This window comes from Eleutherodactylus coqui, chromosome 11 (assembly GCF_035609145.1).
Source record: "Eleutherodactylus coqui strain aEleCoq1 chromosome 11, aEleCoq1.hap1, whole genome shotgun sequence".
Taxonomy (NCBI): domain Eukaryota; kingdom Metazoa; phylum Chordata; class Amphibia; order Anura; family Eleutherodactylidae; genus Eleutherodactylus; species Eleutherodactylus coqui.
This window is the reverse complement of record NC_089847.1, coordinates 102,026,149-102,051,677: the sequence shown is the minus strand read 5'-3', so window position 1 is coordinate 102,051,677 and position 25,529 is coordinate 102,026,149. Positions and strand designations below refer to the sequence as shown.

Below are 25,529 nucleotides of genomic sequence, written 5' to 3'. Positions count from 1 at the left end.
TGCTTAAAGCAAGGCTGTAGAGTCGGTAAGCGAAACCTCCGACTCCTTCATATGACTCAGTGATATATTAACCATATTAAATAGATTTTTGCTGTCTATGAATTTGTTCTCAGAAATAGTCTCACCTCCATCAGACCCTCCTTCGTAGAGGACCTCAAATCTAAATTATGTCAAGACCGGAGAACAACCTCTCTGCACTAACTTGGGTTGGTGGTAAGGGCTAAGCAACCACCAGGCCAACATCTGCCAATTTCAGGGTATAAAGGAACCTCCTCATGCAGTCAGTCAGTTTTGGTGAGCGGACGGACTGTTCTACATCTTCGAGGACTGGTGATAACATTTTGCCGAAATGCAATTAATCTCTAAAAAAGGGAAAGGAATCTTTCTCCACAAAAACACTTTTCCGACGCACTCGCGATGACGCAACCCGGGCGGACAGTACACGACGCCACAGCCCCCGGGAGAGGAGACCAGGTACAGCATCAAACTTAGCTCCTCTTTCACTAGGGTCCACAGTGGGAAGGAACCGGCCTGGGAGGGCTGTCCACATCCACAGTCGACCAAAAGGAGACGCTTCAAGAAGGGAGTGCTGCTCTCTTCCCAGCTACTCTGATCTAGCCAAACTTCCTGCTTGGAACCCAAGAGGGCTCCCAGCATCTCTCGGATGACCTTCCTCTGATAAGACGGAAAAATACTGAGAAAGGTGGGGAGCTTTAAACCTCTCGGTGTGTTTCCTGTCCTATCAGGAGGAAGATAATCTCAGCTGGTGCGATCGTTGGGACGATTGGGAAAATAAGCATTTTGCCTCCGTTTTTTATGGTTTTCGCTGTGCAGGATGAATAGTGTGTTCAAATTATAGTACAGGTCATTACAAACAAGGGAATCCCCCCCCCCTTTTTTTTTTTTGCTCAATTTTGTTTTCTTACACTCCATGAAACATAGCAGCTACGATCGCAATAAAGCATTAGTAGACCCTCCACGATTACATAGCGGGTCCGGCGATGACGTCACAAGGGGACGCTGGATTCCTTCTTCCCGCGCACACAGCATTAAGAGGACAAAAACATGACAAACATTCTTTCAGGGGCAGGGAGACATCTGCCTCCTGTATTATATACGTTTAGTGGATTTTTTCCTATTGATTGAAGTTTAGTGTAGGACAATCTTTGAAGAGCTCTGCTATACCGCCCTCAGAACCAGAGTTTGGAGTGCTGTACACCTAGCTCGAAAAAGACATTTGAGAGAAACCCTGACCTGTTTGTTGTCAGTCAGTTGCTTTTAGTGGTCATGACTTTAGAACTTACCTTCATTAGTATCCACATCCATTTTGTCCTCTTGGTTGACTGTGCTCGATTCAAATAATCCCTGTTTAACGGAGTCTTCCTCCTCCGAATCTGTGCTCTCTTCACTGTCTGTGCTTCCTGAGCTATAGGAACAATGGTTATACTGTGAGATGAAGGGGCACGAGTAATATATGGCTACTGTATGGAATCAAACCTTAGCAAAAGGCAGTTCAACTTTCCCTAAAGCTGCTCACACACATGGCTGCGGGAATGCCAGATGTAGCTGGCCAATGGTAGCACAGTAATGGGCGGGGGGCAGATTGTGTGAAGGGCAAATGATAATCCAATTTCCTAAATTATGGTCGCCAAAGTCCAAATACATGGCAGACTGCCACAAACACAAACTGCATATTTTCTAGAAAAATGCTGTATCATTGCTGTTCATATTGTGTTTCAAGTTGTCCGGGTTTTTTCCATCATCCATATTTGTCCCTCGGTAGAAGACATTGATAGCCGCAGTAGCCACAATAGTAATTGTGCCCAACGTATGCCACTGCATAGCCACACATCATCCATTGGCTGCCATGTCTTAGAACTCATACTAGCATTATACATTTTTTGTAGTGGCCCGCTATACATTAAAGCGCTCTGCGCTGACAAATAACATCCTGCCGGAGGCCAAAAGTACGTCCATCTTTCCTCTGTCAGGTGAACGCCTGATTGATATGCCAAAAGGGTTCACATAGCGAGCTTTAGGCCGCCTGCAGAAGGCCGGGTCGGATCCGGCTGCAAGAATTCTTGCAGTGGCACCCGACCTGAGCCCCTGCAGGGACCAGCTTGGCACTCACCTCTCCTGCATGCACAGACCGGAGCTAGTGGCCGAACAGAAAGAGCATGCCGCGATTTGTTTTCTGCGCGTGATTTCGCGTGAACAAGTCGCGGCCTTCTGCCTTGGATTGCGTTTTCTAATGCAATCCTATGGCAACTTCCACGGGCGGAAATTCTGCGGGAAATCCCGCCGTGGAATCTCCGCCCGTGTGCAGGGGGCCTTATAGTCCGATGTGTAAATGTTTTCTATGTTACATGTAAACTACCTGGATCTTCTTTGTGTATCTTGTGTGAAGGCAAGGTTCTTCTCCTCCCAGATATCCTCCTCGTCAGACCCTCCATCATCAAACTGTTGTATTCTTTCCTTGCAGCAAGCTTCAAACAAGGCGATGTTTGCCTGATATAAAAGAAACAATATTTTTCTTATTTTTGCTAATCTAGTATCAAATAGTTGAAAAGCATCACATGATTATTTATGTAATCAGGAAGGTGTTCAGTTTTGCTTGCTCTATATTTAAAACCAATTTAACCCAATAAGGGCCAAGTGCAGTAAGTAGAACGCCCCTGGACTTTAAACCCCGTGCCATTGTTGATATAGAGGAGGCAGATCAGGTGTTCGGCTGTCAGAGATCACCGGTATCCTCAAGACAACGGAAGTGGTTTATAAACGCTTCCGCCTTCTCTTTTCCAGCTTACATAGTGCTCCATGAGTACCATACAGTGAACAGAGGAAGTGGCAGCGCTGCATCCTCTATTGGACCCGGCAAGCATGCGATCACTGGGTGCCCCCCGGCATGGCAGAGCTGCTGTTTTGGGAGACCCAGCTTTGCTTTGGCGGTGGCTACTGTCACACTAGCGGGGGGAAAAAAGTTTCCCTTGTAAGTGGGGCTTCTATGAAGAGCCCAATTATAGTGGAAAATCGTAAAATTATAATATCTATCTATATATGTCTATCTCACTGTGAATGCCCCCCAGCTGTCTAATAGGACATCAACGAGAATAATAGACTGCTCACTTTCCCTGTACCAGGATGAGCCGATTGGAGCGTGGGGTGCCATGTTATTTTTCTGGTACATTGTACAGGAGCCTGAAGAAGCGTCTCCACTCACAAAGCAGTTTACAGCTTTCAGCCGCTCATTGCTAGCTGTTGTATGTAAGGACTTACTTTATCAGTATTAAGCTAACTCCACACGGGGTGAGCGCGCTATCAGGCAGAGTTTCTCGGCCGACATCACGCTAGTCAACCTGCTTTATACCCGTGGATGCGTGGAGATTTCCAGGCAAAAATCGCCTCACATCCCTTCTGTGAAATCTTGACCCTCTTGTGCGATAAAAGATGTGAAACCTCACATCGCACGGCATGCGAGAGCCACGGGATGTATTTATGGTCCTATTGAAATCAATGGGAGAGGAGTTCTGAGGAAAGCGAAAAATAGAACATGCCGCAATTTTTTTTTCTGCCCACAGTGAAGGAAAACATCGCTCACGTGTATGACTCCGGTCACAAGATCGGAATTCAGGCTCCTGTGGGCTTTGAGAGTCTTGCAAAAGCACAAAACTCCCTTATCATTCTGTTCATCTTCTTTCATCCTAATTTTGTATTACTTTTGGTTGAGGTTTTGGAGGCTTCAGAAGCAATTAACAGCTTTCCATAGAGTTATGCTTTCAACAGAATATTTCTAACATTCAATGGTGGTCCCAGAACCAGTTACTAGGACAGGTTGATGGATCGCTCTACTTCTGCATCGCTTTATTTTACTATGGAAAGTTTTGCAAATGGAAGTATTCCTGAGAGACAATTTTGTCCAATTCCACCAATTTGGCTCTTTCACTTCAACATTCAAGACCCTGAAGGGCCAGTGGCCCATCCAGCCTGAAAATGATCCTCATGTCACAAAGCTGACAATTTTTAGGGTATGTTCATAGTGTGAGTTTGGCACAAAACCCCTAGGCAAAACCGCACCACATTTTAACATCTTCCAATCCAATTTTGGATTCCGGGTTTCCTAAAAGGCTCTCTTTTTTTCCCATTATACAACGGTGCCATCTGCAGTGTCTGCGCGACAGCGGAGTGACTGGTAATAGACGGTAAGAATACCCTGTCGGATGTCTTTTGACATTGGAGCTGTACAAGCTCCTATCAGAATGTAGGAAGACATCAGTGATTGGAAAGTGTTAATTGGCATCCACGCTGTCATTTATAGACTGGACATTATAACAAAAGCAAAGTCTACGAAGTTTGAAAAAGTTTGTCTGGCACCATTTTTTCTTTCAAGTATACATCAACAACAGATCGTTTGACAATTAGAAATCTCCACTTTACTTACGCTTTCATTGGCATTGAGAGAGAAGTTGATGTCTGAGACCCGGTCAAATGAAACACTGTAACAGAAAGTTGTATGCACAAAAGAGGATAATGTAAAAACATTCAAGATGTCAGCAATGAATCAAAGTATGCTCAATAACGGCAACGCTGCCATTCCCCAGACTATATATGGAGCCTAACTTATCTCACTTAAAAGGGAATTCTATCCATTTTGGAGTTGCAAAGCTGCTGCTTATCTGCAAAGGTTAAGAGTGTATAAGGCTGCCTTCACATATCCGTAGGGGATTCCATTTTCCTGCTCCACTCAGGGAGCAGGAAAGGGGAATCCCCTGGCCTAACAAACCCCATTGACTGATGGGGTCAGCTTAGTTTCCGATCAGCTGCCCAGCATTTCACTGGAAAAAAAAAGCACTGCATGCAGCACTATCTCTTCTGGTATTTTACGCCGGACCTGTGACAATACCAGAGCGGAGGTTCCAACGCAGATGTGAAGGCAACCCAATTTCGTTATGGGGACAATCACATGCAGGAAATTCTTTGTAGAAATTTCTGCAAATGAAAATCTGTTTAATTCAAAAAAAGGGGGATATTCCCATCTTAGCAAGTTATCCTCTACTGATCCAGAGAATTCATCCCAGGAGTGTCCCAAAATTTGGACAGCAGTGGTTGCACAATTCACATCAAATCAGATGATCGAAGATTGCCAAGCATTAGAACTCTGCTCTCTCCGGCGGTGAACGGGCAGTGGTGTGCTTGTGAGACCACTGCTGTCAAAATTTTGGGACACCCCGGGGTCAAATTCTATGGATCAATAGGTGTCCCTGTGATAAGGGAAAAATTGCAGCGATGGGAATACCCCTTTAATGAGGTTATTTGAGTAAGAAGCATATTGATTTCTGTGAGCACCATTGTGATAAATGGTACGATTTCAGAGATTTGTGCCACAAATCAGCTGCATGTGAATATACCATTAGGCTAAGACTCGGCAGTAACTTCCTGCGGTGCAATAGAGCTGCTGCTCAGAAGAATATGTCAAGTTGCATGCGCAGCCCCTGTGGCTCATAAAAAGTCGCAATGGAGCCCCAGCCTCATATGTATGCAGTTAGCAAATATATACCCCTCACTTCTATGAAGACTGGAGCTTCACAAAAAATGGATGCAATTTTGACACATTCTGAATAAAATCCCACGACTGCACCAGAATCAGATTGTGTTAGAAGTATCTGAGCAATACCCGCCACCATCTACCCAATCAGACACTGATCGCATGAAGGAAAAGGTGGCCAAGATGTCACAACCATTAGTATGGTTAGAAGCTGTTCAGCTTGTTTTAGCAGCATAAAGCCAAGTGTTCAAGACCTTCAAATCAATTGACCACACATTGATTAGTAACCGATTTTGATCAATGCTGAGAAACAGATGCAGAAGCAAGAGAAGGCCAGAGAGCAATTATTAAATCATCAGACCCATCAAAAAAGACCCCATTAAGATTACAACAGAGAGCGATACTCACTTCCCAATGTCATCTTGGTCGGCAAACTTCTCATCATTGAAGCCAAACTGGTCAATAAAATTGGACGTCATTTGTTGCATCTGATAATCAGAAAAGGCCTGGCAAACCCAGGACCAACAACAGTGGTATAACATATATTCTATACTGCTCCTCAAACAAGCTATTCAGTAGGTTGAATCTCACATGGCAAAGAGTCTACAAGCAGGTTATTACAAGACATTAAAACAGTGAAAAGGGATTCGGTCATCAGGCTCATTGCCGCCCAAAACACGTTCTGTTGCCCCCGTGGATCTTATTCTGAAACTCTGTGAAGTTTCAGAATAAACACACTATGAAAGTTTGTGAAGCTGAATTCCGAGTCACAGGGGCGGCCCGCCCCAGCTTCTTCCAGAGTGACAGCTCTCTCCCTGTATACAAGCAAGGAGAGGAGCTGCTAGTCCCCAGGCAGAGGGCGGGGAGAGGCTCAGCTCCGAGTCACAGGGGCAGCCTGCACCAGCTTCTTCCAGAGTGACAGCTCTCTCCCTATATACAAGCAAGGAGAGGAGCTGCTAGTCTCCAAGCAGCGGGTGGGGAGAGGCTTAGCTCCGAGTCACAGGGGCGGCCCGCGCCAGCTTCTTATAGAGCAACAGCTCTCTCCCTGTATACAAGCAAGGAGAGGAGCTGCTAGTCTCCAGACAGCGGGCGTGGAGATGCTCCGTTCCGAGTCACACGGGCCGCCCACTCCAGCTTCTTCCAGAGTGACAGCTCTCTCCCAGTATACAAGCAAGGAGAGGAGCTGCTAGTCTCCAGGCAGCGGGTGGGGAAAGGCTCAACTCCAAGTCACAGGGGCGGCAGCCCCAGCTTCTTCCAGAGTGACAGCTCTCTCCCTGTATACAAGCAAGGAGAGGAGCTGCTGGTCTCCAGGCAGCGGGTGGGGAGAGGCTCAGCTCCGAGTCACAGGGGCAGCCTGCGCCAGCTTCTTCCAGAGTGACAGCTCTCTCCCTGTATACAAGCAGGTAGCAGGCGGGAAAGGCTCAGCTCTGATTCACATTTCAAAGTGTATTTATTCTGAAACGCCGCAGTGTCCTCGGTTTATGCTGTCCATGAACCTGATGAAAGAATCCTTTTAAAGACCAACTGCACTTCTGTCTGCTGTACATTTTATTTTCAACCTGACTTGGTCTTCCTGGGCCTCCAAATTCTCCAATTGACAGCACCCGTTCCCTGCCTGACCCCATGCAATGCCAGTACTGTATGTCACCACCTCATGAACCAAGACCTTAATGCATTGGGTATGAATACTGTGAAGGGGTGAAACTGACTGCAGCACAGAACGGTTTCTTACATAGCACCCAGGGACGGCGGCAGGAGCAGGGCCGGACATTGATAAAAGGTGTCCCCCAGCACTGGTGTTAATATAAAATATACAGCAGACACTTAATACCTTGTTAGATACAGAGCCACTGTGCCTGCGCTAAAGAGAACAGTGCATGCACAGTTGGAGCGCCCTCTTCTCTTATGCAATTAGATGAAGACGGAGTTCTCAGCCCCATCTTCACCTCGCTGCATAGCTGAAGACTGGTTTTGTACAAAAAATGTACGGAATAGGTTGATAAAACGTATTGCAAAATGGCTCAGCATTGGCTACTCTGTACATTTAATTAAAAAGTAAGAAGTGCAATTACTCTTCAAACATTTGACAAACACCAATTTGTGTCTCAGACTTCGGCATGTGATCACGATTTGTAGTATATAGTGAACTGTATTGCAAGTGTAATTGGACAAGGTGGCCAAAGTGATGTTATTTCACTATAGAGTCAAAGGAGGCAGTTTTTTGTGGTACCATTTTGGGGAGCATACAAACTTTTGATAGATTTTAATTCGATATTTTCCCTGGAGACAGAATGATTAAAAAAAAAAAAAAAAAAAAAAAAAAAAAAGGACAATTCTACCATTGTGTATTTTTTCTTGAAACTGGTAAGCATGCAGGATTAAGGAGATCTTTAAAAATCTGTATAGCTGCATCCGTAAAAAAAAGGTAGTTTTTTTTAATTTTAGATTTGTTTTTAATTTTTAGATGCATTGATTGGGAAAAGTTTTTCTTTTTCTAAACTTTTATTTTTAAAAATTATAAAAAGGGTGTTTTTTTAAAAAATTTAGTCCCCATAGGATATTTGAACCAATGATCGTTTTATCGCGTATATAGTATAATGAAAAACTATCATTTTAAAAACAGGCTGCCTAGTATAAAAACCACCACAGACACATCTTGAATAGGCAAACAATTATAGCAACTCTGGGGCCTTCTGAGGGTCCCCACGGCTGCCATGACACCTGGACGGCAGCCATGTGATCTTATCACGGTGGGGCTGTTTGGGACATTTCAGTCCAGATTAGGACATTTAAATGCTGCTGGTAGCAGCATTTAATGGGTTGATAGCCTTGATCAGTGTTCTCTCTGATTGTAGCTCTCTGCTGTCAGACAGCGGATACCCATCATGTATGGACTGTGTTTGGCTCCCGAGCCCATTGCATACATAGCATATGCAGTGGATGGCCAAATATATGCTGCAGTTAGGAAGTATATAGCTATGTGCGCCATTAAGGGGTTAATGGTCTTCTCACTAAACAAGATCAAAGTTAGGTACCAGGAAAAAGTTTCTAGGAGCACCGGCCTCCTGACTATTGGATTCGTCCTGCAATAGCCTAGCCAAATATGAATGAACTCTTTCAGAGGGACGCAGAAGGGAGTACCTGAAGGACATATAGTGTAAACATAAACATCTGTGCTAACCTGCTGTATGGAAGAATCTTGTGAGAACCCTGGATCTTTAAACTCTATTTCATCATCACTAGAGGAGTGGATGTGTCGAGTTGTCACCTGAGAAGAAAGCACAAGACATAACAGTATAGTCACATATGTGGTCTCTTTATAAGTGCGGGTAAACAAATCACAAAATCAGTAAGGAGTGCTACATTTAAAGGGAAACTCCGGGGAAAACTTTCTACCCCTTTGCCTTTCACACTCGAGATTCTCCTATCTAGATAGCAGTCAATTCTATGTAGTGCAGCCTCCTGTCTGATACTTATCAGGCACCATCTTGATGCTGAGATTTTTTGGTAAAACTTTCACATTAGTTCCATGGTGCAACAGTACAGCATTAGCTAGAGGTTGTACTAATTTCTGTTTGCTGCAGGGACAGTTTAATCATCACTACCTTCTATATTAACCTAAATAAGCTAGAGCGCATAAGTATGCAGTCAGGAGGAGGAGGAGCTGTGATCTCCTCTATTATACCTGTGTGACAGGAACTCTGATCACAATCAGTAACTGCTTAAGAGGGGGACACAGACACTCCTGTCACAGTTTCTGTGCTAGGGTCCATATAATAGCATCACATAGCCTAAGAAACTGACTAGAAACTGAACACATAAACCCAAGTATATCGGAGCTGGTCAGAATTGAGATCACATGACCATCTGAGGAGGAGGCGGCCAGGAGTTTCAGATAGACATGAACAAACCAACCAATGTAACACTAGCCAATTTATACATACTGGGAGCTAGCTACATAATGAATGAAAAAAATAAGAATTCACCGTAGTGGAATAATCATACATTTTAATATATAGTGCACCTGTACAGAAAATAGTCAATAAAATTATTTCGGTTTCTGTACATTCCAGAACATATATTCTCCCCTAGCAGAACATAAAAGTGTTATTTGGTTAATAATAAAGTTACTAAAATATATATTATATTGTGCTGCAAATGTGATAAAACAAAACAAAAACAGTACTCAGCCGCTCTCTGCCCAGCAAGTCTATGCTGCAGGTGACAGCCGGTGACCAGTACAGCACGTGCCAACTGCCATTCAATACCAGTACGTGACTGCTGGGGTCAATGATTGGCTGCAGCGGTCACATGCTGTCCTTATAGAATAAAGACTGGTAAGACCAAAGGAAAGAGTGTGCTGTATCACTGGGGTACAGAACTGGAGACTACTGACTCTTATCTGTTCCATCACACTGGCAGCAGTTTGGTTTAACCCCTTAAGGACATGGCCTATTTTGGCTTAAGGACGCAACGATTTTTGGCGCATTTTCTTCTCCATTTTTCAAAAGTCATAACTTTTTTATTTTTCCGCCAACGCGGCCGTATAAGGGTTTGTTTTTTTGCGTGGTGAACTGTAGTTTTTAAATCGGTGCCACTTTTGGGTACATTGACTATATTGTAAAACTTTTATAATTTTTTTGTTGATAGCAGGGAGAGAAAACGCATCAATTCTGCCATAGATTTTTTTTTTTACAGCGTTAATTATGCAGCATAAATGACACAATCCATTTTTCCGCAAGTCGGTACGCTTACAACGATACCAAAATGCTTACTTTTTTTAGGTTTTTCCACTTCTGCAATGAAAACCCTTTTTTGGGGAATCTTTTTTTTTTACATCGCTGCATTCAAAGTCCTGTAACTTATTTTTTTATGTACGGAGCTCTATAAAGGCTTATTTTTTGAGAGACGAGCTGTAGTTTTTATTGGTACCATTTTGGGGTACATACAGCTTTTTTGATCACTTTTATTGCGTTTTTAGGGAGGCAAAATGCATTTTGCCTCAGTTTAGCTTTTTTGTTAATGCTTTTTTCCGTGCACAGTGAAAAGCATGTGCAGCTTATTGTACGCGTCGCTACAGACGTGACAATACCAAATATGTTGGGTTTTAATTTTTTTTTTTTTTTTTACCTTTTTCTTTACTTTAAAAAAAAAAAAGTACTGATGATCGCTGTGATAAGGCATGGCAGGGCTACTGCCCTGCCTTATCGCTTATACAGCGATCACAGGCTATGGCACTACAGGACACATAGATCGCAGCAGGAAAGGGGTTAACAGTGGGGGGGGGGGGGGGGGGCATCTCATAAGTGATCTCACGCTATCCCCAGGACTTAAGTTTACGCCCTGTTCCGGCAAGTACCCCGCTGCCAGGACGTAAACTTACGCCCTGGAGCGGGAAGGGGCTAAAGAGAAATAAAATGAAGATAACCCATGTAATGCTCCGTTGGGATAGGAAACACTAGAACAGTGACCCTTCTGCAGAGATGTCCCTGTAACTCAATAAGAGGGTTTATAACATTAAAAGAGAGTTAGTACAGCATCTGCATGTTCTGCAACTTCTAGAACTTTTTTTTCTGGGCTCCTGTAGAGGATTGTGCCAAATTCCAAATGCGTGAAGTCATCGGCAGTAATAATCTGTTCTTGAAGACTACGGAAATTCCTCAATTTCCTAGGCAGATGGTTTCTGAATGTAAGGTGCACGTATGCAGGTTATACAAGCTAAAGCCCTCAAACGTATAAATACTGTTCTTATCTTAGTTAACCCCTCAACTACCTTTGTCATGGGTCAACGCCAATTACCGCACCATGTTGACATATGAATCAGACTACAACTTTCACCATGTCTTGCACAAGCGAATGAGGACCGTTCGCTCGGTCGCTTCTGCAGCCTGTTTATCCAGGCAGATAAATCGTTCGTTAATGCGTTCGCATACCGTTCAGTCATTTACTGTAATAGCGTCTGTCTAAACGATTGCTGTTCACATGCAAAAGGTGTGCGATTATTTGTATGCCTGTACAAAACGGACGAACGAGAGGCGAACAATTCTCGTCCAATCACTGGCTGCGTTTATGCTGGACGGTTAGTGGTTAAATTTGCACGATCCAGCGATTGATTTTTAACAATCATCATTCCGTGTACAAGAGATCCTAGCAACAGGGCTGGGAAAGCAACCGCATGATCTCCCCATCTTGTCCGTGAGGGTGGAGGATATTGGAGCAGTGAAGTTTGGTCTCCTGTCAAGTCTCTCGTTGCCACAATCAGACGCCTGTTCTGACCCACCAATATGTCCTCCATCCGGTCCCTTTTAAAATAATTATAATTTTTAGCTAGTGTTAATTATCGCTAGTTAGAAGTAGGGCACTCGGTAGCATTAGTTAGAGGGGCATTTAGAGGGGTTTAGTGTTATAGGGCTGGTGTGGTAAGGGCATTATGCTGTTTCAAAAGGATTTAATATGAATGAAAACTATTTTAAGAAACTTTATTCATAGTTAAAGGTATAATTTATAAAAAAAAAAAAAAAAAAAAAAAGAGGGCTACTCATCTATACAGCGGATGAGGTTAACGCTACAATCTGCTCAGACACGGCTGACGAACAATTTTTAGTGTGGTCAGCATCTGATAGCACTAGTGATGACGAGCCATAGGAAAGGCACAGCAGGCAAGAGAGTCTAAACCTGGCATTCCGATTGGCTGCCCACTGAGTCTTTTACACCGTGCAGTCCACAATTTAACTTCATCAGAGGCATCCGGGTCAATATTACAGGGTTTAGAGGGTTTTTCTACATTTTGTTGCTGAGGCCCTATAGAAGCTTGAGAATTGAGCAGACAAATGTATGTGCTGCTTGTTTCATCACCCATAACCCCACATTCCATTATGCCCCCCCAAACAATGTGATGCCTTGTGGATGTGGACAGGTCAACATTTTGGGGCCTCTTAAACACAGCATTGATTTAAGAAAAAAAAAAAAAAAGGAGCTTGACATGTACTATGTTTGTCCGTGAATCGAAAATGGTACATGTCAAGCTAGAATGTCCCACACATCGGACGGCACATGCCCAAGAATATCAGGCGCAACTTTTATTTTATTTTTTTTCCACGTTTGTGTGCATGTACCCTGAAATCAATAAAGGTGAAGAACAGATTTATTTATCTGTTTTAATTCTGTTTCTCTGCTCCAAAAACGGAGCTGATTGATGGACTGAAGTCCTAATGCTGGTGTGAAATGATCCTGCGCCCCTGTCCTGCTTACTCCCCTTTCAGCTACAAATGAAGGTTTCTTTCTGCACATGCAAAAATTAAAAACATTGTTACTTAAATTATATTAATTTCCGGGGTGAAAAAAAAAAATTTGATCAAAAATACACTAAAGGAGTCTTTTCAACATGATTTGTTTTTTGTAGGGTGGGTCTCATCATTGACACTTAGGAGCCCCTTTATAAAAAAAAAAAAACTTTGCTTAAGAATAAACAAAATAAACTAATATTAAGTCCAATGTTAAAGGGGTATTCCAAAAATAAAGCTAGCAACGAGCAGTAAACCACTTCAATGAAGATCGTAGGGTTTCAAAAAAATGGGGTATTTTTGACACATACATGCAAAATTGGTGAGTACTACAATTCCAGATATGGGAATACCCCAATTTGAACTTGTAAGTCACTTAAATTGCTCAAAAAACAAACAAACAAAAAAACATTAAGTCCGATGACTGGATATTGGGTTTTCTTGAACCCATGACGGCACCGCTGGAGACTACCTCCCGTAGCTTTACAGGAAAGGCCAATTTCACATTGAATTTAGAAAAATCAGCAGTGCTTCTGTCCTCCATGGGGACAGAACCTGGAGGGCACCATAGGGGAGAATACATACACCGCTCAAGACTCAAGGATGTCACTGTACGTGCAGTATTGGAATTGCAGCGCCTGCGCATACCTTCAGTGACGCCAGTGTCTCCAGCTCACCTGAGCTAGAGGAGTCAATCAACACCCTGAGAGGAGTGGTTAGCATTTGGAAGGAGCAAGGAGTCCCGGACAAGTTGGGCAGTGGAACCACCAGTCAGACGGTTCAGCAGTTCTTTACATACCATGCGGGTAATAGATTTTTTTGGGGAACTGCTCTGGATTCACCCATTAGTAGATTATATTTAATAAGCTACGTATGCAAAATACATGCCAGACTTCCTTTAAATCAGACAATAGTTTTTTTTCTAAAAAGGATCCTGAATGTCCCTCAGATTCAGAAAGACTCTCCAAACTGTTAACATGAAAAGTTGCTTGCTTCTGACTAGCTAGAAGGGTGGAAATACCCAGATCTGAATAGACCTATTTTAGGATCAGCCTTTTAATTTCCACACAGTAAGGTAGAAATTCTAAATGCAAAGATGAAATACTGGACTCTGGGACAGAAGATTCCTGAGGGGCAGAACCCAGGACTGATCTATGGACAGCTTTCCGGGTCAGGTAAACCATGACCTTTCTCGCCAAAAGGAAGCGTTAGGATTACCCAATTTTTCTTTCTACCCTAGGGAAAAGGCAAAAAGACAAAAAACTCATACCCCCTTTTTCTTATTCTGGGCCTGAAAAAAAAAAAAAACACCTAACAGGATGAGAGGATTCCCTATTTTCAGAGTGAAGAACAAGCGAGTCTTGCGATTTTCTCGTGTATCAGATAAGTCTACTGAAGACATGCCGCACTTCCCGGTGATCATATCAAAGACTTGCGAATTCCGGGATGATTCTGCCTGCCTAAAATTTTACTCTGCTTAGAAAATCTGATGTCTAGTTGTAACTCAAAGGTCAGTTGAATCACCGATAGAGATAACAGGTTGGGCTCTTCAAAGAGGAGATTGTTTGTCAAGATCATAAAGGTCTCCAACCTGGTGTCCTCTGAGGCTACATTGTGTCTCCATAGCTCTTTACATTGTAACCTGCTATCTAAAAGAGGGATTGATAGATTACTGACAGTTCCTTGTAAGCGGAGGACATTTGTCTCCTTTCAGCGTCCCAGAAGCCTTGGGAGGTAATGATTTGAATGAGCTTTTCCATCACCCATAGACTTGTCTGTAGTGACGGTCACAGCTGGGGAGGTGTTCCACGAGACTCCTTGGCGGAGATTCACTTGATTGCACCAACATAGAAGAGAACAACATTGCTTTGTTCCTGTTCTACTAAAGGCAAGATGTCCCATTAAACAGCCTGGATCAGAACTGGTTCCAACTTACAGCCAAGACACAAGAGGTGAGGAGCCCTAGGACAGACATTGCTTTTCCAACAGGGGGAACCTCAGGTAAATGGTCATCTGGTCAGGGAACAGACCACAGCAACAGAGGAAGAGAGGTCTACAGGGAAGAACCCAGGAGGAGACCCAGAAAGAGACATCTCCTTGAAAGGGTTCGTTTTGATTTCTTGCAGTTTACTTTCCACTCCAAGGTTAAGATAAGACTGAGCAAACCGCATGCAAATGACAAAGTTTCTGAGACAATTAAAGTCATCCAAATAAGAAGAACGTCTTTGGTCCTTCTGAACAAAGTCATCTCTGCCACTAACTTTGCAAAGACTCAAGGCCTGGTACACCCCAAGTGGAAGCGCTCTGTACTGGAGGAGGACCCGGGAATTTTGGATTGCTACTCAGGAATTTCTGATGGAATGGAAGTATAGGAACAAGATTTAGTCCTTTTAGATTTATTATAAAGTATAGTCCTATTTGATTTATTATAACCTTGAAAGACCTGTCTGGTTTTCTTACAAGGAAAGGAGTAAAATCCCCTCTCACCTGCTGACACAACACCCTTTTCTTATCAGAGCAAGGACCTCTGACTCGGCTTGATCTTTCATGAACCTTGTAGCGAGGAGTCTGTCTTCAGGGACTATTTTTCTTGTTCTGTGTACAATAAAGGACGAGACAGATGGCCTCTGACCATTTCGTTAGCCTTCTTTGCAAATTTAGAGTTCAGGTTTCTCTGTTCCCGTCATGTGTGGGGTGGAAGAGGGACTAAACAGATACTCTCCAAAACAGGGGATGGCACATAACCAGCTTTCTGACGCTATATTCCCGGTCTTTGACTTCAACCACAAGACATATCTAGAAGCTACCCACCCTGGTAGAAAGCCTTGCCAAGTCCATTGAAGCATCTGCCCAAAAATATCCATTGCCCTTGAGAAGGCCAGAAAGAAAGACAGCCTCACATGAACGGTTACTCTCTCCTTAATGTGTTCTTCCACCTGAGCAAGCTATATGCTAAAGAGATTTTACCATACAGCCACAAAAGGCTTAAAGTGACAAACGTCTAGCCCAGGACCAGAGGGAGAAGAAGGTTATGATAAAGTTCTCTGCCATCCCTCTGATCCTCAAGTTCTCGGTCCCATTCTGGGCATCTAAGATGGCTAGTGCAATCTTCAGACTACTGATCACCACAGCGTTACACTACCATTTCACTATACATTCTGATTGGTCAGAGCTGCTCATGTGATCAACACTGGCCAATCTGAACAGTGTACACTATGCATTAGTTAGAAAAATTGCTGCATCCATCTTGGGCGGGAAAAAAACAGGGCCTAAAACCAGCAGATAAGGGCGGCAGAGAAAATCAACTGCGGGTAATATACCACCTTCTCCTCCTGTCCCAATTTTGTCTTAATTAGGAGGTTCACTTTAAAAAGGACACTGTTGATGCCTTCCAGGTCTCTCTCAAAAATAGATCAGCTCCACGATCCATAGAATCTGAAACAGTACCTAAATCCTCAAAAAGATAGAGATTTTTAAAATTTTTAGAGACGGGAGCATCCATCCTGGGAGCCTTATCCCAGTCCCTAGATCGTCAAAAAAGTCTCATAAGTACTCTGGGAGTACGGAACTTCCTCTCAGGGTTTTCCGATTACTTTTTAAAAAGGAAGCTGCTAACATGTTTATGGATGGGGAAGGTTCTGTCTTCTGGGACCCAAAACTCAGCATCTCGTAATGACTTAGGCTCCTCAGTATCTTCAGTATTCATGTCAACTTTACAGCCTTAAAAAGCTAGTCCATGTCTTCCACTTGTTCCAGGGACTTCCTCAGATGAAGACGATATGCGATGGAAGAATCCAAGGCAAAAAAGCTCTCCCTCCCCGATAGAACTTTATAATTCCTCTAGTGAATGTTAACAACCAGTGCCATTGTGAGTTGGTACTTGGGCCCACATAATCCTTTTTAGGAGTCTTAAAGCAACCCACCATTTCTGGACAAACCAAGATGACCTCACTCCTTCTCCGACTACCGGATTCACACTGTGCATCTATAGTTTAAAGCATTACAAGCTTGTCTGATGCACACTGAACAGGTACTGGACAGTCCCTCACCTGCGCATCCTGCACCCCTCTGTATTTAACCCTTTTGAATCCAGTATTAGCCCTCATCCGACATTAAGATTTCCTTGGAGACGGTTCTGCACATGTATGTTACGGTATACAGAATGGAGAACAGCCTACCACATCGGATCACTGTCTGCATACCGTTAGAACAATGTAACAGTCCGAGTTATGCAGGGAAACATCAGTGTCAGGCAATTTTCCAAAAAATTGCTAATAAAATCACCACGACAGGTCCTTTTCATGTGTTTCTGTAGAGTAATTCCAAGGAATCCTTAAATGCTCCTTCCCACCCAAAATAAATAAGAGCTGGGGAGTGTGTGGGTGTCAGGGAAATTGGATTGGAAAGGGTTAACATGGTGCTCCAGTCTCGAGACTATAAGAAAAGGCTGCTACATCTTCCAACGTAAATCTGTTGAAGACTGGCTGGTAGAGGCTCCCCAGCCAACTGAAGGGGAGCCTGCAGCATTCCTTGGGAAATCCAAATACTCTGAAGCATCACAGGACTGGCTGGGACATCTGCTACTGTGCATCAGCCCGTCCCATAGGGCACAAGAGAATGTTCCATTTAGCAGAACAGCAAAGGAAAGGTCTTATTTCAAGGATTCTCCAGCTCAGTTGGAGAAACCCACTCCGAGGAAGAGGAGGGGGGACGTCACCGGACTCCTAGGCCGCTCTCAGAAGAGATATATGCCTGTGGGTGACCCCAAACAGGTAAAATACCCTGGGAACCGCAGCTTCAAGAGGTCTTCTCCCTAAAGATAAGGGCACAAGGAGCCCTCCAACAGGATACTATCTGCTGGACTAGAAACCTGAACAAAGGTGTCAAAAACCGCATCTTTTTTTCTCAACTCTTATGCCCAGTGGTGGGAAGTGGTCTCCAGGGGTGCCTCCATGGATGAGGTGTAAACTCCTCAAATATACTTCCAATATAATAAAATTGAAATATGGATTGGATTTATAGAAAAAAAAAGTAAAGTATACATATGACACACTGTAGCTGGTCAGGAGGGGTACACAGTTTTCCCTTGTGGAAACCCCCTAGTAGGTGTAAGGGGGGCTTAAAAAGGTCACGATGCAATGCTCCACTGGGAAATTTTGCGTAAGATTGGGAGATGTTACAATACAATGCCTCAGCAGCACCTTTAAAGCCTCCTCAAGTCTACTAGGTAGTCTCCACAAGGAGAAACTGTACCTCTCCCAACCCATGTCCTAGGCCTCTCCCCCAGCCAGAAACCCGCTGTACACTGACAAGGGGCAAAAGCCCTGAAACCGTTCTTTCTGTACACGGTCCGCTTTCCCTCCTGCAGTAGACTCTAGTTTGGATTTATATACCCAGTCATCTTGAAAACGTCGGACAGTGGTTTGTAGAAAGCTAACTTCTTATAGGTTTCATCGCTAAAGCATTGTAGCATACTGCGGTTGAAAAGAAAAAAAAAAGAAAAAACACTTAAAAAATTTCCCTCAGTTTGTGTTTAATAAATATGTGCAAATCAGGTCAGTTTCCTTTTACCAGCTAAATAAAGTACAATCTGTGATGAAGAAACCGTGTCAGTTACTTGGATGCGCCTTAAACAAGAGTTTTAAATAGAGATGAGCGATCATACTCGCTAAGGCAAACTACTCGAGCGAGTACCTGCCCGCTCGGAACGGGGGGGGGAAATAGGTAGATCTCTCTCTCACCCTCTCCCCACACCCCCCGCTCCTCCCTGCTCACTCCCGCATCTCACCGCTCTCCCCTGCCAGCACCCGAACCTTTAGAGACGAGCGAGCAGGTACTCGCATAAGGCACTACTCGCTCGAGTTTTAAACCTTAAAACAGAGTTATTTTTTAAGGGGATACAAGATTCCCAAAATTGGGCTTGGTCATTAAGTAACAGTCACTACCTTCACACTTCGCCCCAAGGACCGCATCAAGTGGTGGCAGGCATGCCGATTACGATGATTTTGTATTATGTAACTTTATGGCAAACTACTCAACAGAATCATTTTATGAGTCACACAGAGGGCTACAGGAAGTAGTCCTCGATACAGATGAGCTTCAGATTAGCTGTGCCCACCCTCCAGCCACTGAATGACAGCTGTCTCATGTAGCAACAAGCAGACAGCTTCCACATCAGTGGCTGGATGTCAAATGGGCGCAGGTAATCTGCAGGTCATGAATATCAAGGACTACTTCCTGTAGTCCTCTACGTGCTACTACTGACAAAATGTAAGTTTCTGACAAGCTGCTTCACAGATGCATAAGACCGATATATCGCTGCAGTCAGCGCATCATGAAGTCGATGACTATTCGCTTTAAAGGTGCAGACAAGTTGTTAAGGGGATGATGTAGAGTCACTCCGAGTATTTTGAGGTAGACGGTATTGTGAGGTACACAAGCATGTGCTGACATTCATGTTCACATTAAGGTTACACAGGCACTTTATAACAATCGAGTCACAAATGCTTAATAATCTTCCAAAACAGCAATTTATCCATTTAAACATGGCGGAAAAAAAAAATCCAAATCACGACAGGCTCTCCTGTCTGTATAAAATGATCTGCGGGCGTACTCAGGGCTTTGTGCAAAACAGAGGCAACATACGAACAGTGCCGAAACCTACTAAATCTACCGTATTCCTCTTGTTCGTCTCTCCTAAGGAGCTCGTGCAGAACGTCTCCCATTTTTCCTGAGCTTCAGTTGGCAGTTCTGTAAGAGGGGGGAAAAAAGAGAAAGAATTACATATATACCTCGATTGGACCTGTAAATAGACCAATTACAATTCCAAATGAATAAACAAACATGGACAGTCGTACTAAAAGCCGCCGGCAGCTTCTATGCCTTGTCTACAATCCAAATGGAAAAATCCCATTCATTGAATGGGAGGTAAAGAACCCTTTGCATATTGTAAGCCCACACAGATGTTAGGACAGGCTGCAGGTCATCACATCCAGTGCAGCACTGGATACAAAACAGATTGTGTATTTCATTAAGGCAACGGGTGGATTTTAAACTATAAAATCCGTGCGAGTGAGGGGGATCCGCAGCTCTAGGCGCCCATAGGGTGCAAAACAATTTAAAGCACACGGATGTGATTTTTCTTATTTTCCTGGCGTGCGGATCGCACACGTGGGAAGAAATTGCAGCATGCTCCATTTTTCTGTGGATGGCTTCCATTGAAGTCGATGGAAGCTGTCCAATCCGCGGCACAGCCACAGCCGTCACTGTGGGCGTGCTGCGGATCTGTGGTAAAGCAGGGGTTTACAAAAAAAATAAAAATAATATTTGTGGAAGTTTTTCAATATAAAGAATATATAAATGACAAGTACCAGGGAACGCAGGATAGTTAAGGCCCATTTACACTGGACAAGTGTCGGGCAAATGATGCCCCACACTCGTCCCCGCACATACTCGCTCCAGTGCTGTTACACAGGAGCGAGTATCAATAGCACCCTGACAGAGCAGCCAGCAGGGGGCGGCTTGAGGAGATTTCACTCCTCGCTCTCCCATGCCGCTCTCTAGTCACTTAAACGACCATTCAGTACTGGATGGTTGCTGTTTACACTGAACAATAATCGTTCAGTATTTTAAGCCGCATACCAGCCACCCTGCCCCCTGCTGGCTGCTCTGTGAGAGACAGCGATATTCGCTGCTGTGCAGCGGCACGGGAGAGAGTATATGCGGGGATGAGTGTCGGCATGGTTTGCCTGACCTTTGTCCAGTGTAAATGGGCATTTAAAGATGATCACAAAGTGATAATCACCTGAACAGTTGCCCCCAATTGTTCAGTGCTCACAAGTGCAGTGATCCGACTACGAATGGCAATTCACTTGTTTGTCGTTTGCATCATTAAATGCAAACCTAATCGTTGTCGGCAGCACATCCAAATCGTGTAAACTGGCATCTACCCCAGTCACCGTTTGTCTACCTCTCAGATTGCAATCCATCACACGAACAAACGCAGTAAAGAAAATAAACTCGATCAATGGAACTCAAGTTTGGAAGCCTTTGCTACATCAGCAATTTCTACTTGCAAGTCCTCTGTCTGTGTACAAGGACCCTTCAATACGATTTTTGCAACTTTGACTAATTTGGTGCAGTTACTGAATTACGCCAGGTTGTACCAACCAACATCATCCGTGCAGCCTGTTTGAAAGTGGTCTTAGAACGGGTTGAATGCATCTCTAGACTGAAGGGGATGGAACCCACCAGCGCATTGTGCGGTCCTGGCTGGATGGCAAGCCTGACAGGACTAGACAGTGTGGCGCTAGGCTCCTCATGGTCTAAGGATGCATTCAAACACTCCTAGAACTGGTTCTCACAGGATGCACCAGCAGCGGTCCCATTATTGGAGTCCCAGACAACCTCTTTGTAGGGTAATTAAAAGTTTGTCAAAACGTTTGTCATGTCATAGGGACATCATAAGTTTTGATCGGTGGGGTCTCAGCAGCCGCACCCCACCAATCGCTAAGAGGAATGGGCAGAAGCATTCATCTGAAAGTTGTTCCCGCTTCCCACACTGCTCGGAGCGGTGTACACGCTTCACAGAGAACCTATGGAGCTCATATGCCGTTCACAATGACAGCCAAAGAGGGATAGCGCTCAGCTTAGTGATTTTGCTCATTTTAGTGATAGGTGAAGGTCTCGGCACATGGACCCCACCTATAAAATCTAACTTTCAGGCTCAATTCACACCACGTTCATACAGTATACGTCTGGAGCCAAATGAAGGGTATTACAGACATATAGTATCCATAGATTTCTAGAAGACGGGCGTATGACTGAATGCAGTTTTACTTTTAATTGCATGGAAAAGAAATATGGGCTGCCATCTTTGTTTCAAGACAAAACTTGAACACCCGAGACATCGTCCACACGTACATTGCTAGTTTCCATTTCACCGTTAAGTGGTCAGACATCAATTCAATTTAAGCACCAAACAAGGGCCAACCTAAGCAGATGTAGTGCAATACCTTTAATAAGTTGATGTGCTAGTGTGCTGTTTGGCCCCTTTTCAATGCTGTGAACTATACAATTTGCGATTCTTGTTAAGTGGCCCATGTATCCGTACCGCTGTCCTCCTTCTGACCTAAGAAGGAAAATTAAAGTATTTAATATACATATACCAATAGAGACTTAGAACATTCTTTAATTCACACTGCATACTGCATAAGTGTTTAATAGAATGCTATAATTCAGTAAATTCCTAAACCCCACAACGCTCATCATTTGCATGTCTACCTGAGATGTAACTGCATGCAGAGTTTTTCAGGAAAAAAAAAAAAAAAATCACAATGCCTAGGTGCTTGACTTTTTTTTTTTTTTTTTTTTTTACAAAAACTGGAAGTCTGTTGTGCCCCATAGTGGTAAGCTGCTAACATTAACAGATTTGAACTTTCAAACTCCGTTTTTCTAGAGTTCATTTAAGAATTTCATGGTGTAGTTGGCTGTGTACACAAGGAGAACAAGAATACAGCGCAACAAAGCACGGTTTACAGACTATAAATGGGAACGATTTAGATTTCTGTCCTTCAAGAACTAAAACATTCTTCTGTCAAGCATTAGGGAGAGTCTCTGCGGACAATTTTATACTTTAATGGTATGATTTCATGTTTGATCAAATGCATTGTATAATTTAATCTTTAAACGGTCTGAAACAAAAAAGGTACAAAACCCACAACTGTGCTTTTAACAGCATGCACTGTGGAGTAAACCGGACAGGTTCAATTTGTTCTGCAGGTCAGTATGAATGGCTAGTATAATGTATTACTACTTCAAAATAAAGATCTTATGCCTTTAGTTATGGACGGTTTCTTTGCTGTTAAAAAAAAAAAAATAGTGTACTTACTGTCTCTTTTCATTCAAGGCCCATGCTTCAAGTATTCTGTCTATTAAGTGGCATTTTAAAAAGAGCTGAAAGAGAATTGGAAGATAAATCAGCACATTTTGTGGGAGCGGACTCTATAAATCCTACTAGTGCCTGAATGGAGACCTACATGTTTTAGTAAGATGTGTTCTCCTCCAGCATTCTGCTCCGTAATCGTGCTGTCTGTATTCTCACAAGGACTAGCGAGAATCAAAGCAATGCAGATTTCCACTTGTGTGTGAAGAAAATTGTTCCACGTGTATTTGAAAAACATATCCTATCAAGGAAAAAGGGGGGGGGGGGGGGGAAGTTACAAAATACAAAAGGAAATACACAGAAGAATTTCATATCGTAGCTCAGCAAAAATATAAAATATGTACTAAAAGTAGAAAGCATTGATGAAAGTAAGGAATCACGTCACTGATTGCAGCCTGTATAGTTTAGAGGGGTGTCCCAGTTTTACACATTTATGGCATATCAGCAGGACCCACAAATATCAGCAGGACCTGGATCTAGTGATCCCACTTTCAGATTGTGCACAACTACTTTTTCCACTGAAGAAACAATTAACCCCTTCCCGACTAGCGCCGGACACATGGCACAGTGGGTCAGTAGGTTCACGCATCACGCTGTACATGTATGTCGTTGATTACCAGGTAACTCTCAGCCATGGCCATGTTCCAATTTTGGTGCTTTAACAGCCGCAGCATCTTGAGGGTTTGTAGAGGGAGTGGGCTCCTTCCTCTACCCTATTGGCACTTCCGCAAGGAGATCACAGGGGGTGCCAAAGGTTGCGCATCTGCCATGTTTTGCAACCTGTGAGAATCAGTTAATCACGTGTTCTAAAATGGTGCAAATGCGATCATGCACATCTGGCAGACTTATTTGCGTATTTCCGGACTTTGGAAGGAGATCGAGGACATATACAATATTTTGAAGCGGAGTTCTCAGACGCTGGCTCCTGAGATTGCACCATTATCAATCTTGCTGGGGCCCATCAGAACAAGCAAGAGGAATATTCTCAGATTTACTTCTCCTGGCTATGGGAACAGAAATCCCTCGACTCTGGAGATCCCAGAGCCCCCCGAGGAGATTGAACTGGGTAACTGCTATGGATGCAATAGGACGCATGGAGGAGTTAAGGGCCAGAGATGATAAGTACTTGGCCTTTTGGGCTACTTGAGAGGCCTGAATGACATTCAGCAGTTCTGTAGGGTTCGAGCAGTGGTTGGTGAACGGGGTCTTGCCTAATTGTGGCTAGGCGAAGGGTTATTTGGCTGATACTGGACTGAGGCACCTCCTCTATTCTTTCACTTCTTTTTCTCGTCTACTTATTCTTTTCATATCTGCTTTCTAGTTCTCTCTTATATCTACCTTGCCTCACCGGCTCCCCTTACTTCTCTCCTTCCTACTCCCCGTACGTTCTCCACCTTCTCGGGGGTGATCTCCTTAGGGATAGTCTTTTGTAGGTTGTATAGTTCTTAAACGTTCATAAGCTCATTAATGTATAGTTATTAGTTTGTCTTTTCTACTCCGCTCCCAAGAGCTGGCTTCAATTAGACTGGTTAATAATTGATTATAAGACTTGCGTAGAGGCGACGACTATAGAGAGCGTAGTTTATTAATCATTTGTACGTTCTAAGTTATTTTGATGGATACATGAAAGTGCTGTATTTTAGCGAAGTTGAAGCCCATTGCAATGTTTGTATCGTATAAAAGTCTCTGATAAAAATACTTTTTGAATTAAACCGGTACAAATGAAATTTCACAACACAAAAGATTACAGATGATCCCATGTGGGTTGCAGCAGTGAGCCTTCTTTTACAACTTCATCGCCAAGGACCTTTCCAGGAAACAGAAATGTTGACAACCTCATTACCATTTTACCTCGGGTTTCTTCTTGAAGTTTCCCTACTTTTACGGCTTCTTTCACATGAGCGATATGCGCTGTGATCTGATGCATTGGATTCCAATGCATCAGATCACATGGGCGTATTTCTGAGACGTAAAAACCACCAGCAAAGCCAATATAGCGCCGGACGTTTTTACGTCGGGCCCAAAAAATAATCCTGGAACTATCTTTTGGGCCGGAATAAGTCAGCCGCTGCATGGGCGTCTAGAGAAGCCCATGGCAGCGGCCATAAGTGGCAGGGAGTTTAGCAGCATGGCTGTCAAACTCCCTCCTTCTGTTCTCCTTCCAACCTCCCCATCCCCAAGGGGCCCACCCTTTCCCCACCCCTTGTCCATAGCCATCAGTGGGAAGGGTGGGGGCCTGGACCAGCACTTAGCTCCACCCCTGTCCCCCCTCCTCCCATTGCACAGAACAAGCTGGAAGGAACGAGAGGTGAGCCTGCGATGGGGAGGGAGGGGAAACGGGCGATGGCCTGGTGAGCTAGGCGCATTTGCTAGGCCATATGAACGGGCGCACAAACGTTTGATTTATGCACCCATTCACCAGATTTTTCACTCCCAACATAGCGCATGCGCTTGTGTGAAAGAAGCCTACAACTGAGATTTTTATACACTACTCTATGACCAGTTACCTAATAATCTGGCACCCATCAGGTACAACTGATGCTGATTAAGCGTGTGCTCAAAGGTCTCCGATTTGCTGTGGATTTTGTGGGAGATTTCAGTGCTTGCAGATCACCCTTTTAATTGAAGTGGTAAAATCTGCTACAGAACTGCACAAAAATCTGTGACGTGTGAAAGCACCCTAAAAAGTAGTTTTAATGCGCTACCAAGAACCTACAAAGTTATGGGGCAACTTATTTAACCTCCGTACTAAACTACTACT

The 25,529-nt window shown here is 43.7% G+C and overlaps 1 protein-coding gene across 11 annotated transcripts in view; it reads right to left on the bottom strand.

Annotated features, from left to right (window-relative positions):
* The window catches only part of PPP6R3 (protein phosphatase 6 regulatory subunit 3), a 99,363-nt gene that overhangs the window by 18,556 nt on the left and 55,278 nt on the right, over nt 1-25,529 (bottom strand). For 4 of the 11 annotated variants that reach the window (XM_066583189.1, XM_066583188.1, XM_066583191.1 and 1 more), the window contains 9 exons: nt 22,863-23,009; nt 22,715-22,779; nt 21,840-21,955; nt 19,490-19,575; nt 8,724-8,810; nt 5,951-6,048; nt 4,439-4,493; nt 2,378-2,508; nt 1,305-1,426 (listed from right to left, as the gene is read on the bottom strand). In XM_066583189.1, coding sequence (XP_066439286.1) covers nt 1,305-1,426; nt 2,378-2,508; nt 4,439-4,493; nt 5,951-6,048; nt 8,724-8,810; nt 19,490-19,575; nt 21,840-21,955; nt 22,715-22,779; nt 22,863-23,009 — 907 coding nt within the window. The remainder of the gene's footprint in view (nt 1-1,304; nt 1,427-2,377; nt 2,509-4,438; nt 4,494-5,950; nt 6,049-8,723; nt 8,811-19,489; nt 19,576-21,839; nt 21,956-22,714; nt 22,780-22,862; nt 23,010-25,529) is intronic. The other 7 variants (XM_066583193.1, XM_066583195.1, XM_066583196.1 and 4 more) reach the window with 5 other exon arrangements.